Below are 14,093 nucleotides of genomic sequence, written 5' to 3'. Positions count from 1 at the left end.
TCAGTGGGGTAAGAGGGCCTTCCGTCCCGCGATCCCGCTCCCCATTAGTTGCAAGTCAGTGTCCTTGAGCAAGGCACTGAACCCCAGTTGCTTCGGAAAACCACGCAGCCCACACGCCCTTAATAACTAAGGATGGGTTAAATGCAGAGAACTAATTTCCCCTTGGGGATAAATAAAAGTGTATATTCTTGTATATTCAATCAGCTCGGCTCCGAGCGGGGAGCCCGTCGGGCGGCCGGGGGTCGGGCCCGCCTGACCTCTTCCCGCAGTCTGGAGGACGTTGGAGAGGAGGTCGCTCCAGGTGTGGAGTCCTGTAGGTTGAGTCAGTGTTTGAAGGGAGCCGGTCTGGTGTGGAAGCGAGACCCGGGGGCCTGTGTGTGTGTGTGGGGGGGGGGGGGGAGTCGGACCTGCACAGAGCTCTGGCCCCCGGGCACCACGCTGCGCGGGGGCCGAGGACACACTCTGAACTCACATCGGAACGCCACGAAGGCCGAGAGGGGAGAAGAGTCAACGGCGTCAGCGCGGCGGGACGCTGATGTCCACAAGCCGGACGGCAGAGACGGTCAGAACCAGGCGGGAGACACAACTGCAGGACCCATCACGGCCACACGGGGGAGTGAAGAACAACTCAAAGTATTGGACAATACGAAGCATTTAAAAGAACACTCATTCTTAACGTGGTGTGGACATCCATCTGGTCTGGGTCCATAGAGCATGACCTCAGCATGAAGCAGCAGCCGTCTGAACATCGAGCCTACACTGACACCTGCTGGTCACCGATGGAACTGTGCAGCTCAAATGTAAAATCAGACTCCATCAGATCGAATGGACACGTCTTCATCGTCACAGGCTTCTGCACGTCTTGGTACCCGATGCAAGAGATGAAGCCCCGCCCCCTTCAGGCCCCCGTGACGTCATGGCACCTACCCATGGTGGTCCCGTCCTCTCCCATGATGCTCTTCATGGAGCTGATGATCTGCTGCACCACCGGGGGGGACATGGAGTCAGCGTACAGGGCGCTGTGCGAGTAGTGCCGCAGGTAGTCGATCAGCTCCTGACACGGACATTAGAGTCAAGTCACTTCTATGGAACTACAACAGGGGGGGGGGGGGGAGTCCATTGGATTACTAATGCTCATGAATATAATGGCAACACCATGTTTTCAAGGCAGTTCAATAGATGATACATCCCAATGTAATGATTAGCAGCTTTAGAGGAGAGGGTTTCCTTCAGGAGATGTCAGTGAATGTGTGTGTAGTGTTTCACACAGTTACACATGAGGGTTCAGCATGACCTCTGTGACCTCTCAGCCTCACAGCCGCCTGACCTTTTTGCCTCCGATGTATCCTCCTGCTGCCCCGAAGCTCTTGGTGAAGGTCCCCATCATGACGTCCACGTCTCTGGGGTCCAGGCCGAAGTAGTCCACCACTCCCCTGCCGTTGGGCCCCAGGGCCCCGATGCTGTGGGCCTCGTCCATGTACAGGTACGCCTTGTAGCGCTTCTTCAGAGCCACGACCTCTGGCAGGCGCACGATGGAGCCCTCCATGCTTCAGGAGGAGAGCGAGAGGAAGACGAGGAAGTCAGAGGTCCCACAGTAATGACACATGTATAACCAGGACATAAACATTCTAATGGTCTGAGCGTCACTTTTGATGAGTTGTATATTTGCAGCTGTTGAAGCTTTTACTTTGAAAATCCCAGTGGAAATGAATCTGCATTGATACGGTGCATTGAGGACGTTCTCGGAACTATTGATCCACGGGACCGATTGGCTACATGTTGAGTATCCATACAGACATTATTATCTATATTTAAACATCATCTTAGGGAGTATGGAGCACAGAAAAGGACTAAAGTATAAATAAATAAATGCCTAAATAAATGTATAAATTAATAAATAAATACTGGAATAAATAACTAAATGCTTAAATAAATGTATCAATAATAAAATAAATGAAAAAATATAAGTCATACCTCAACAGGACATCATTAAATAAATCTATTTCTGCATTTATTTATGTGTGTATTTATGTGTCCTTGTATGCATAAGAAACAGGATAGCAGAAGTTAGCCTTGACAGCTGCATGTGTGTGCGTGTGTGTACCTGTAGATTCCCTCCACCATGATGAGGATCTTCTTCCAGGGCCGGTGAGTCCTCGGCTGCCCGTGAGCGATGGCGTCCCTCAGCAGCTTCTCCAGGCTCTGCATGTCTACAACACGAGGCACACGTTACAGGTGTTCCCCCGGAGGTCACGCCACCTTCACTCATGACGAGTGGCAGGATGTCATGACAGCAGCGCCTCCAAGAGTGAGAGCACTGGCTGACCGTCAGGAGCTCTGGTGGTGGTGTGTGATGGTGTGTGTGATGGTGTGTGATGGTGTGTGATGGTGTGTGATGGTGTGTGTGTGTGATGGTGTGTGATGGTGTGTGATTGTGTGTGATGGTGTGTGATGGTGTGTGATTGTGTGTGATTGTGTGTGATGGTGTGTGATGGTGTGTGATGGTGTGATTGTGTGTGATGGTGTGTGATTGTGTGTGATTGTGTGTGATGGTGTGATGTGATGTGTGTGTGATGGTGTGTGTGTGATGGTGTGATTGTGATGGTGTGTGATGGTGTGTGGTGTGATGTGTGTGATGTGTGTGATGGTGTGATGGTGTGTGATGTGTGTGATTGTGTGTGATTGTGTGTGATGGTGTGTGATGGTGTGTGATGGTGTGATTGTGTGTGATGGTGTGTGATGGTGTGTGATGGTGTGTGATTGTGTGTGATTGTGTGTGATGGTGTGTGATGGTGTGTGATGGTGTGTGATGGTGTGATGGTGTGATGGTGTGTGATGGTGTGATGGTGTGTGATGGTGTGTGATGGTGTGTGATGTGTGATGTGTGTGATGTGTGTGATGGTGATGGTGTGTGTGATGGTGTGATGGTGTGATGGTGTGTGATGGTGTGATGGTGTGTGATGGTGTGTGATGGTGTATATTCAACAATGTGACTCACAGCTACACACGAGTCAGTACATCACTAAGTGGAGACGTCCATGTAGACTCCTTCACGATGAGTAATGTAAGCTGTGACGTGTATCTGATGTGCTCTCCCCGTCTCAGGGCGTTCCTGCAGACTCTGAATCACCGCTCTACCCAACTGATCTTATTTAATGAGCTCATTATTATAATATCAAAGTCAGGAAGAATAACCAAAACGAGTAAAGAGCCGAGGAGCGTCGACACAATAACCATCACAATAACCCATCCCTAGCAGAGAGTCAAATACTTACTGTAAAGCTCTCTCTCCCTCCCTCCCTCCCTCCCTCCCCCCCTCATTATAGTAATTGTAGGTGACCCACTGTTGTGTTTGAAGACCCTGATGGCGGATCCGGCCAGGCGGGCCCCCAGCACCAGGGAGGCGTGGTTCAGCTCGTCACTCACGATGAGACACCCCTAAAGAACCAGGAGACAAGAGGACAGCTGCTGGTGAGCTGCTGGACACAGACAGACACAGACAGACAGACAGACACGCAGACACACACTACTGTGAGTAATAACAATAACACCTCCGTTAATAAGTTGAACCCGTTTAACAAGCATCGTCTACGCCTCGAGGGCGACATGAAGGCTGTGTGTGTGTCTGTGTGTGTGTGGTCTAACTGTCAGCTTGTCTGTCCATCAGCAGGAGGACAGTATGAGACTTCACACGCTTTACATTTGTTTTAAGGAACACACATATATGTGTGTGTGTATATATATATACACACACACACACAATATATAAATATAGATATACACACATATATAAATATATTAGGGCTGTGAAACGATTAAAATTTTTAATCGGATTAATCACAGGTTTTTGTGGATTAATCATGATTAATAGATAGATAGATAGATCTATCAATCACATATTACCGATATTGTCGGTATATTTTGTGAGAACATAGAGATTTATGACCAAAGACGGATATATACATTTATACATTCTTCTATACAATGGTGCTGCAACTCAGCAGTTATTTAGCAGTTTTCTTCCATATGGAACATTAATACATCTTCATCCTAAACAGAATGTTTAACCCTCCTGTTACCTTTCGGGTCAATTTGACCCCATTCAATGTTTAATGTCGGTGTTCTTTGGGGTCAATTTGACCCCAGGCTGTTTTTCACTGTGTCAAACATATCAGAAATATCAACTTTTTTATTTATTTAAAGGGCTATTTAGGTAGTCAACAAACAAACATAAAGTACCTCACACTTAAACTTGGGAAGCAATATTAATTCTAATAATTTTCTGGAGGTTTTAATTGCTGGGGTCAAATTGACCCGAGGGTAAAATATGTTAGTAAATGTAAAGGTAACAGGAGGGTTAAACAGAACATTGTTCTCTTGTTTGTCAACCATGAACTCCACCATGACACAATCTAAAGGCCTCTAGTCTTCCTCTAGCAGCTGCTGAGGCAAACTGACTGTGTGGGTTCTTCATGAACTGGGCCGTGATGAAAGGGACGGCGACACCGCTGCAAAGCTGAAACCTCACCGCCCGGACAGGTGGACAGATTGACAAATGACTTTTTTTTGCTCGGTCCGATGCGCGCACGGAGCTCTGTGGCGCGAGGCGGAGACCGATAAGTGTTAACGCAACGCGAAGAGACAGAAATGACATGCTGCTGTGGAGATACGATCAACAACAGACGTTTAGTTTAATAAAAGAACAAGGACGAGAACATGTCTGGGAGCGGGCCAATCTCTTTAATGTCATGCGATCTACCGACACTACGCCGCGATCGACTGGCAGGTCGCGATCGACGTGTTGAGACCCTGATCTACAGGAAGTAAAAGTCGTAACAAGGTTTCCGGAGGTGAACCTGCGGAAGGATCATTACCGATGAACAGACCGTCTGCATGAGAGCGGACAGAGTTCAGATTGAAGTGGTGGATTGGAAGCTCATTTTGCAAGTGACTTTTTTTTTGTCCCGACGACCAACAACAGACGGATTGGAAGCTCATTCTGCGCATGCGTTAAATGCGTTTAAAAAAAAAAACTAGTTAAACCTGTAATTGAATTAACGCGTTATTTTTCACAGCACTAAAATATATATATACACACATATATATATATATATATACACACACACATAAATATATATACATACATAAATATATATATAGTTTATAGTGATGTTGTTCTACAAATATAAATGCATTCTGATCTTTATGTATTATTTTTTAAATGTAAAAGCAATTATTTAGTCATGAAAAATAACCAAAACAGGTATGAATGAATGTCTCTCTCTCTCTCTCCCTCTCTCCCTCTTTGTCTCTTTGTTGTTTTGTTTTTACTCGTGTGTAAATGTGTCCTCTGACTCATAAGGTACCCACGCCTGTCAGTTCACATCTCTACTTCCTGTTGAGGCCAATTTGGGGGAAGAAGAGAACGAGTGAAGAGGAAGGTAAAGCCTGGTGTGTGTGTGTATGTCTGTCTGTGTGTGTGTGTTGAATCCCATGTGCTCTGCACTCCAGACGTTCTGAAGCTTTGTCTGAACTCTTCTTGTCTGAACATTTAGTCGTATCTGTGTTCCACATCACAGGAACCAGAACCGTCAGCCGGGTCACAGTCTGGAACCGCTCCAGAGGAACAGGATGTTCTAATGTTCTGATGTCCCAAACGAGTCCAGAGGAAGTGACGACGAGGCCCTACCTTCCCGGTGAGAGCAGGAATGTTCATGGAGTTGGTTGCAAAGCCCATTCCGAACACCATGGACGCCTCCACGCCCAGGAACCGGGCCACCAGGCGCTCCAGCTCCTCGTGAATGTCCAGATTCCCTGGAAACAACAACAACAACAACACCTTCCCGTCAGTGAGACGTCCCTTTAACCTCCTGAACCCCACCAGATTTTTGAGGTTTCTGCTCGAAATGACATACCCAAACTAAAAAGGGTGTAGCTCTGCAACCACAAAAGCTATTTGAATAATGTTGGTGTTATAATAAAGGGAACACATGTGCGCTTTTGTTCAGATGTGTAAATATTAGTATATATGTTACTGGTTAAGAGTAAATAAAGATGAATCTTCTATTTTCATAGAAGTTTCAGGTTCGATTAGAAAAAAAAGCACTTTCAGGATGAATATATCCTGGATGGATGCACAGCAAAGGCCTAAAATCAACCAGATAACAATACAACTTGTGATCAGACTCTCTGCAAAGTTTGACTCAGAAAAAATAAAGCAGAACAATAGTTGGAGACTTTTTAGTAAAGAGAATTTAGGCGAGGTCTCTAAAATTTGCATTTGGACACATTGAAGCACTATCTGTGCCATTTGACTTTTCTCATGTACCAAACCATTTATTTCACTTTCACTTGTGGTGTTCAATACATGCAAATACATCATTATGTGGCTTTAGAACAGTAAATCAAAGATTAAAAAACGATCAAATAAAGTGGTGCGTAAAGCCGGTTTTTGGATCCGTCACAGCGCAGCTGTTGCGCGCAGATATCTCCGCCGGGGAAGGGCGGATTTTAAAGAACGACACGTCATTGGAATACTTAGAGCCAATAGAATCGATTGGTACCAAGAAAGACAAGATTGACAGCACTGTGAGCCAATATGAGATAGAAAGGCGTCGCCATATTTGAAATCCGATTCGCTGAAATTGAACTTCCTGACAGCTGACTATGACGCTTCCCCAAAAGTCCGCCTGGTTTTTAAAGGGACATACACTCACACTAAAGCCATGCCAGATGGAATGCAGGGGAGAGAAACGTTTTTTCTTCTTCTCAGGAATAAAAGTATGTTGAATTTGCTGAATGTAAAGCTATGAAGCGATTAATATTTCTGTGTTCTTTGGCTTATATCTCCGTGATACTTTGGTGCAGAAGGATTCTGTAAAGATATTTAGAATCTGTGTTTAGTGCTCTTGCTTTCGAACATCTCTTCTTTTATGATTGCACAAAGCTACATGTCGCTAGCTACGGAAACGTTCTGAGTGGGCCGACATCTGACACAATTATGATCATGATATTTGTATTTCAGTTGGTGTTTGGGTTGTGTTTAAATGGCTTACTGATACTTGTAGCCCCAGTTGTCTTCTTTAATTTGATGTCCAACATCAATATATTTGCTCATGTTTATTATAATAGTATAGACAGTTTAAAACACAATATCAAAAATGCACCACATGTGGTGCGTTGGGGCTTAATTAAGGGAGAATCAGGAAGAACCACTTGCTCCCTAAACACCAGCTAAACACAGAGAGCTCCTCCTCCTCCTCCTCCTCCTCGGCTCGTCTCTCTCTGCTCACCCATCTCACAGCGCGTGCTCGTCACTCCCACGCCGTACTTCTCCGTGACCTCGACGGCGGCGTCGGCACACGCCCCGTTGTTCTCGGCGAAGCCCAGGTAGTTATAGGAGCCCATGTTGATGACGCCCTTCACCACTCTGCCCGTGTGCCTGAGGCGGAGAGAGCGTTAGTCCAGACAGCCACCTGCCAGGGTCACGACCCCGTGTTACAGAGAGCTGCTCTGGGTGTGAGTCACACCTGTGTCATGAGTAGAGCTGCTCTGGGTGTGAGTCACACCTGTGTCATGAGTAGAGCTGCTCTGGGTGTGTGTTCAGTATCAAGTACTAAGAGCAGAATTCATACACATTTTGACTTTTCCAGGACGCAACAACTTACTCAAAGGTCCTGTTGAAGTCGTGGGAGACGTTCTCCACCAGGTCTATCATCGCGCCGGGGACGCTGCAGATGGGTCGGTTCCAGTTGTCTCGAATCCTCATGTACAAGTTCCTGGTGTAAAAGTTCTCAAAGTCTTGATAGAGGGGGACGAAATCCTGCAAGAGACAAGAGAGTCTTTATCTTCTTATATTAAATAAACTACTGGACCACAGGTCTTTATCTTCTTATATTAAATAAACTACTGGACCACAGGTCTTTATCTTCTTATATTAAATAAACTACGGTACCAGGTCTTTATCTTCTTATATTAAATAAACTACGGTACCAGGTCTTTATCTTCTTATATTAAATAAACTACGGTACCAGGTCTTTATCTTCTTATATTAAATAAACTCCTGTACCAGGTCTTTATCTTCTTATATTAAATAAACTACGGTACCAGGTCTTTATCTTCTTATATTAAATAAACTATGGTACCAGGTCTTTATCTTCTTATATTAAATAAACTCCTGTACCAGGTCTTTATCTTCTTATATTAAATAAACTACGGTACCAGGTCTTTATCTTCTTATATTAAATAAACTACGGTACCAGGTCTTTATCTTCTTATATTAAATAAACTACGGTACCAGGTCTTTATCTTGTTATATTAAATAAACTCCTGTACCAGGTCTTTATCTTCTTATATTAAATAAACTACGGTACCAGGTCTTTATCTTCTTATATTAAATAAACTACGGGACCAGGTCTTTATCTTCTTATATTAAATAAACTACGGTACCAGGTCTTTATCTTCTTATATTGAATGAACTCCTGTACCAGGTATTTATCTTCTTATATTAAATAAACTACGGTACCAGGTGTTTATCTTGTTATATTTAATGAACTCCTGTACCTTCTGCTCCTCCTTCTCTCGAGCCACGTGGCACTTCTCGATGTTCCAGTGGCGGAGGAAGTCTCGGAGGTAGCCGAACACGGTGAGGATGCCGTAGCCCATGTAGGTGAGCACGGCCACCAGCAGGGGGGTCTCCTCGAAGGACTCATCAAAGGGCTTCTGGTACAGGCTGGAGTTGAGACACACATTCTGGTTCTGAGGGAAGAGAAACGTCACCTGTCAGAACACGTCTCGGAAAGTTACTGGGAGAACATTAAAAAGTAGTTCAAACAAACACAAATACATCTAAAGGCCAGAGCACAGAGTTAAGAGATATCATGTTAACCAATATGTTGAGGGGAGGGCCAAGACTCCTCTCTGTACTGGTCTAGTTAGACCTTAGTGCTGATAGAGGACTCATCTCTGGACTGGTCTAGTTAGACCTTAGTGCTGATAGAGGACTCCTCTCTGTACTGGTCTAGTTAGACCTTAGTGCTGATAGAGGACTCATCTCTGTACTGGTCTTGTTAGACCTTAGTCCTGATAGAGGACTCCTCTCTGTACTGGTCTTGTTAGACCTTAGTCCTGATAGAGGACTCATCTCTGTACTGGTCTTGTTAGACCTTAGTGCTGATAGAGGACTCCTCTCTGTACTGGTCCTGTTAGACCTTAGTGCTGATAGAGGACTCATCTCTGTACTGGTCCTGTTAGACCTTAGTCCTGATAGAGGACACATCTCTGTACTGGTCTTGTTAGACCTTAGTGCTGATAGAGGACTCATCTCTGTACTGGTCTAGTTAGACCTTAGTCCTGATAGAGGACTCCTCTCTGTACTGGTCTTGTTAGACCTTAGTGCTGATAGAGGACTCATCTCTGTACTGGTCTTGTGAGACCTAGTGCTGATAGAGGACTCCTCTCTGGACTGGTCTTGTTTGACCTTAGTGCTGATAGAGGACTCCTCTCTGTACTGGTCTTGTTTGACCTTAGTGCTGATAGAGGACTCTGTACTGGTCTTGGTAGACCTTAGTCCTGATAGAGGACTCATCTCTGTACTGGTCTTGTTAGACCTTAGTCCTGATAGAGGACTCATCTCTGTACTGGTCTTGTTAGACCTTAGTGCTGATAGAGGACTCCTCTCTGTACTGGTCTTGTTAGACCTTAGTGCTGATAGAGGACTCATCTCTGTACTGGTCTTGTTAGACCTTAGTCCTGATAGAGGACTCCTCTCTGTACTGGTCTTGTTAGACCTTAGTGCTGATAGAGGACTCATCTCTGGACTGGTCTTGTTAGACCTTAGTCCTGATAGAGGACTCCTCTCTGTACTGGTCTTGTTAGACCTTAGTGCTGATAGAGGACTCCTCCTAGAGGACAGATTGGCAAATTTGTAATTTGTGATTCTGGGCTACACAAAATAAACTGAATTGAGCAGTAAAATATCCAACAGCCCAGGGCTCTAATGCACTGAGTATTATGAATAGCAATGATACTGTAGGACGTGACCCTACGGGGCTGTCTAGATGTTCCCTGGAGGAGCTCTCAGACTCGAAGAGGTCCCAGCCTAACGAGTCTCAGACTCTAAGAGGTAACGAGTCGTGCTGGTGACTTCCACGAACATCGATGTTGGACGTTGTATGATAATCTGTAGGTCCTCCATTCTGACACCGTCAGTGATCGGGCCTATAATACTATAATAATGGTAATATTGTGTATAATATGGTCATTCATGAACGTTGTCACGATCTTCTATACCATACCTGCCATAAATATCATGATACTGATACAATACCATAAAAACAGTATACCATAAATACGATACTGGTATATTTATCTATAATAGTAATAAATAAAATATATGTATGGATCACTTTTTACCAACTTTTTCAACACTTAACAAATGGCAGTAATATTAGTATTAGCCTACAAGATATGAATGAAACTACATGGAGCCATCATAGCATTGATGATCCACTATGAGGCCTTTTGTCTGTATCTGACCAGAGGATACAGAGTTCATCAGGATGAGCAGCTGTAGAGTTACACAACTTTACAGACTGAAATTAAACATTTCACTTCTGGCATCTTTTTTTATTTTTAACGCCGAAAATTCCGCAACTTAAGGCCCTTCTCTGTGAGCGCTGCGCAGACAGCTCGACACGGAGCAGCGTGCGCTCTGATCGCTCTTTTAATGAAGTATCGATGCTAAAAAATATGCTAAATCACATGGTGTTTAACGTACGGGTACTTTGTTAGCATCGCTACACCGTGCAGCGTGACAGCAGCAGATGTAGCGGCTAACATTCAAGCTAACCTGAACCCCCAAACGCTGAAGACATCTTGACGCTGATTGGCCGAGACGCGACACGTCACACCAAAGATGTTTTATTGCGAGGAGCACCACTCCACATTTTCTCCGTGTCCCACTCCAATCTCATAAACGCCGGCCGGCCAATTGACCCCCCCCCCCCCCCCCCCGTACCCCAAAACAAAAACTCTTCGGATCTACACGATTCACGTAAGTCACCTATTTTGGTTTCAGAACGGCGAATTTCGCCAAAAGGTGAGGGATTCTCATGCCTGTGACTGGATCCTACAAAACAACCATAAACAAAAGAGGCCGGTCACTCATTAGAGGCTCTGCCACGCAGCCTAGCAACCACCATGTGACCAGTCACGCTTCCCCGAGAAATACCTGAGCCAGGGAACAGGAGAGCCTGCGTGTGTGTGTATGTGTGTGTATGTGTGTGTGTGTGTGTGTGTGTATGTGTGTATATACGTGTGTGTGTGTATGTGTGTGTATATACGTGTGTGTGTGTATTTATATGTATATGTGTGTGTGTGTGTATATGTGTGTGTTTATATGTGTGTGTGTGTGTATATACGTGTGTGTGTGTGTGTGTAAAGCCAGTCAAACAGGTCCCTTTCTCAGGAGTTGAATGCAAATCCTTGTAGGAGCAGCAGACCAAGAGCCGTGGTTTATGATCCGTCAAACAGGTACACACCAACACAGGTACACCACAACACAGGTACACACCAACACAGGTACACTAACACAGGTACACTAACACAGGTACACACTAACACAGGTACACACCAACACAGGTACACACTAACACAGGTACACACTAACACAGGTACACACTAACACAGGTACACACTAACACAGGTACACACTAACACAGGTACACTAACACAGGTACACACCAACACAGGTACACTAACACAGGTACACACCGACACAGGTACACCAACACTAACACAGGTGCACACAGGCACAGGTACACACAGGTGCACACGGTGCTCTCCCAGTCAAGAGGGGATCCCTCAGGTCAGACATGAGTCAACAGGTGAGCCAGTCCTCTCCATGTCCAGAGTGAGCGTTGAGGCTCCAGTGAGTCATGGTCCTCATTCAGGTCCTGCTCCTGTCCATGTTCCTGTGTTGTGAACAAGGGGTCATGTGAGGTCAAGGGTCATGTGAGGTCAAGGGACGCCACAAGAGCACATGACAGACCTGAGCCTCAGGCCTGAGCAATGCTCTAATGCTCCACTAGTTTACCTGAAGGGACAGAAGTCATGTGACCCGCTGCACGAGACACTGAAGGGTCACACCCAGGAGACACACCTGGCTCCTCTTGTAAACAAAGGTCTAACTGCATCAGCTCCAGTTAGTCGCACACCAGCAGAGCTACGTCACTGCAGTGTTGATGGAGACCCTGAGAGGCACCACCAGATCACACCAGATCACCACCAGATCACAGGAACATCTTCCACCAGATCACAGGAACATCTTCCACCAGATCACAGGAACATCTTCCACCAGATCACCACCAGATCACACCAGATCACAGGAACATCTTCTCCCTGATCTGAACCCTGAATCAGACACACTGCTCTGCTTGCACCTCTTCTTGAAGTAATATCCCCCAATCCATTGTCACTGTTGTTTTTATATTGTACATGTTGCTATTCTGTTGTCTTTAATGTCTTTTTTAATATCTATCCAGTTATTTGTAAATCCATGCATGTAGGAGGAGAGTGTAACCGGAGTCAAATCACATGCATGTGCACACGGCCAATGAAGCTCACCTGCAGAGCAGAATCGTTCAGGTTGGTCCAATCACAACGTTCAACAACACGACCAAGAATTAAAATACTGGCCTCGTTCATCCAGGAGGTATGAATATCATCCAGAGTTAAACATGATCAGCTTCATGCTCAGTGAGCCCTGCAGCTCTGGGGTAACCCATGGAGACTGTGCCTACGGATGGAAGTCGTCTGGACTTAGTTTTGTACGTTCACTTTATGATTAGCAGCAATATGCTTAAGAAGTGTGGAGCGTGATGTTCCCTCATGAGAGATGCACGTCTCTGTGTGTGTGTGTGCTCCACCACGACACACACACTGACACGGTGTTTTCACTGCTTCAGGAGGGCCACACCCTTCGTGGCCCGGAGACATTCCTCTGCCCCCGGAGTGTCATGTGGGCGCCGCTCCGCCCTCCCTCTCCCCCGGGAGACAGGCACCAGCTCGGGGCCCCTGGTCCTCTGTACCGGAGTGTAAACAGAGACCCGGTCCGCACAGCAGGGGGTCCGGTTACACGCGAGGACCTCACCGCTCCCTGACCGGGTGGCCCCGGGACGACACCGGGAAACAACCACTTTAAAAACACGAAACAAGTGCAGCTTCCGGTCCACGGACCCGCGTCACGCTTCAAAAGATCACTTTGTAAACAGAAAACAACAACTACGACTAATGTAAACTTTTTAGATGGTCATAAGGCGGGAAATGAACTCGGAGGCACCGGGGACCCACCGGTCGGCTCAGGCCGCCGTATCGACCATCAGCTAACGGGACGAGCTACGTTAGCTCATTGTCCGGTTCACTTGCAGTGACGCGATGACGTCACGCGGCTGTACGTAACGGTGTGCCTTCAAACGCGCCCAGAACGAGTTTACCGAGCCGCAATACACACACGGGCCGAAGGGCAACCAACCACAGACGCCTTCACCGGACGGTCTTCATTCAAGCTATCCACACGCGCGGCCCTGAACGCAGCAGCGCGTGCCCGCGGTGGGGAGCCGTTGGCGGTCGGGCCTTACCCGCTCCCGGGGGCGACGGTACTTCTGCGGCTGTTGGAACAGGCAGTGGTTCTTCACGAAGCCATTTTTGCTCGATTTCTTATCGTTTGAGGTCCGGTGACAGGCGTCTCCGTTTAGCAGCTTGTTCGCGGAGCTTTCCGTCATCTTTGCCGGCCGTCTGCGTCTGAAAATGTCCAGATATGAAGTTTCCCAACTTGTGTAACGTTAATGGTGAAGTCATGTATGAGCGAGAGCCCGAGGCAGAGTGAACGCCCACTATAGCACTGTGACCGCACGAGCGCGGCGGAAAGCCACGCCCCCCAGACGTTTCATTGGCCGGATGCTGTTACTCCATTACAAAGATCGTCTATGTCGCGAAAATGCATAACTCGAGCAAAGGCTGGAAATAACATTGAGATTCACGTTAATATTGACTTTTGTATTTAGGCTCTAGTGGGAAATTCAAAAGCTTTTCTT

At 46.3% G+C, this 14,093-nt stretch overlaps 1 protein-coding gene and 1 long non-coding RNA gene across 2 annotated transcripts; one reads left to right on the top strand and one right to left on the bottom strand.

Moving 5' to 3' along the window:
- Positions 1–429: 429 nt before the first annotated feature.
- On the bottom strand, positions 430–13,891 carry LOC130202733 (serine palmitoyltransferase 2-like). The gene is made up of 9 exons (XM_056428460.1): positions 13,638–13,891; positions 8,563–8,757; positions 7,668–7,822; positions 7,293–7,441; positions 5,690–5,814; positions 3,345–3,438; positions 2,105–2,210; positions 1,328–1,547; positions 430–1,054 (listed from the first exon to the last, which is right to left on the bottom strand). Exons 1-9 carry the CDS (start codon positions 13,779–13,781, stop codon positions 899–901), a joined length of 1,344 nt encoding a protein of 447 aa, XP_056284435.1. The 5' UTR covers positions 13,782–13,891; the 3' UTR covers positions 430–898.
- Positions 3,389–5,682, top strand: LOC130202739 (uncharacterized). Its single transcript, XR_008833397.1, has 3 exons — positions 3,389–3,471; positions 5,363–5,441; positions 5,580–5,682. It is a non-coding gene; the product is annotated as an uncharacterized LOC130202739 (long non-coding RNA).
- Positions 13,892–14,093: the final 202 nt, after the last annotated feature.

This window comes from Pseudoliparis swirei, chromosome 12 (genome assembly GCF_029220125.1).
Source record: "Pseudoliparis swirei isolate HS2019 ecotype Mariana Trench chromosome 12, NWPU_hadal_v1, whole genome shotgun sequence".
Classification (NCBI taxonomy): Eukaryota; Metazoa; Chordata; class Actinopteri; order Perciformes; family Liparidae; genus Pseudoliparis; species Pseudoliparis swirei.
Note: the sequence above shows the minus strand (reverse complement) of the source record. Positions and strands in the feature narration are given on the sequence as shown.

Bases quoted from the DNA above. Each gene is read 5' to 3' on its own strand.
- LOC130202733 (XM_056428460.1), bottom strand. From the start codon at position 13,781: ATGACGGAAAGCTCCGCGAACAAGCTGCTAAACGGAGACGCCTGTCAC. The intron at 7,442-7,667 runs GTAAGTTGTTGC...TCTCCGCCTCAG, and splicing joins GACTTCAACAGGACCTTTGA to GCACACGGGCAGAGTGGTGA. The intron at 5,815-7,292 runs GTGAGCAGAGAG...TGTTGTTTCCAG, and splicing joins GAGCACGCGCTGTGAGATGG to GGAATCTGGACATTCACGAG.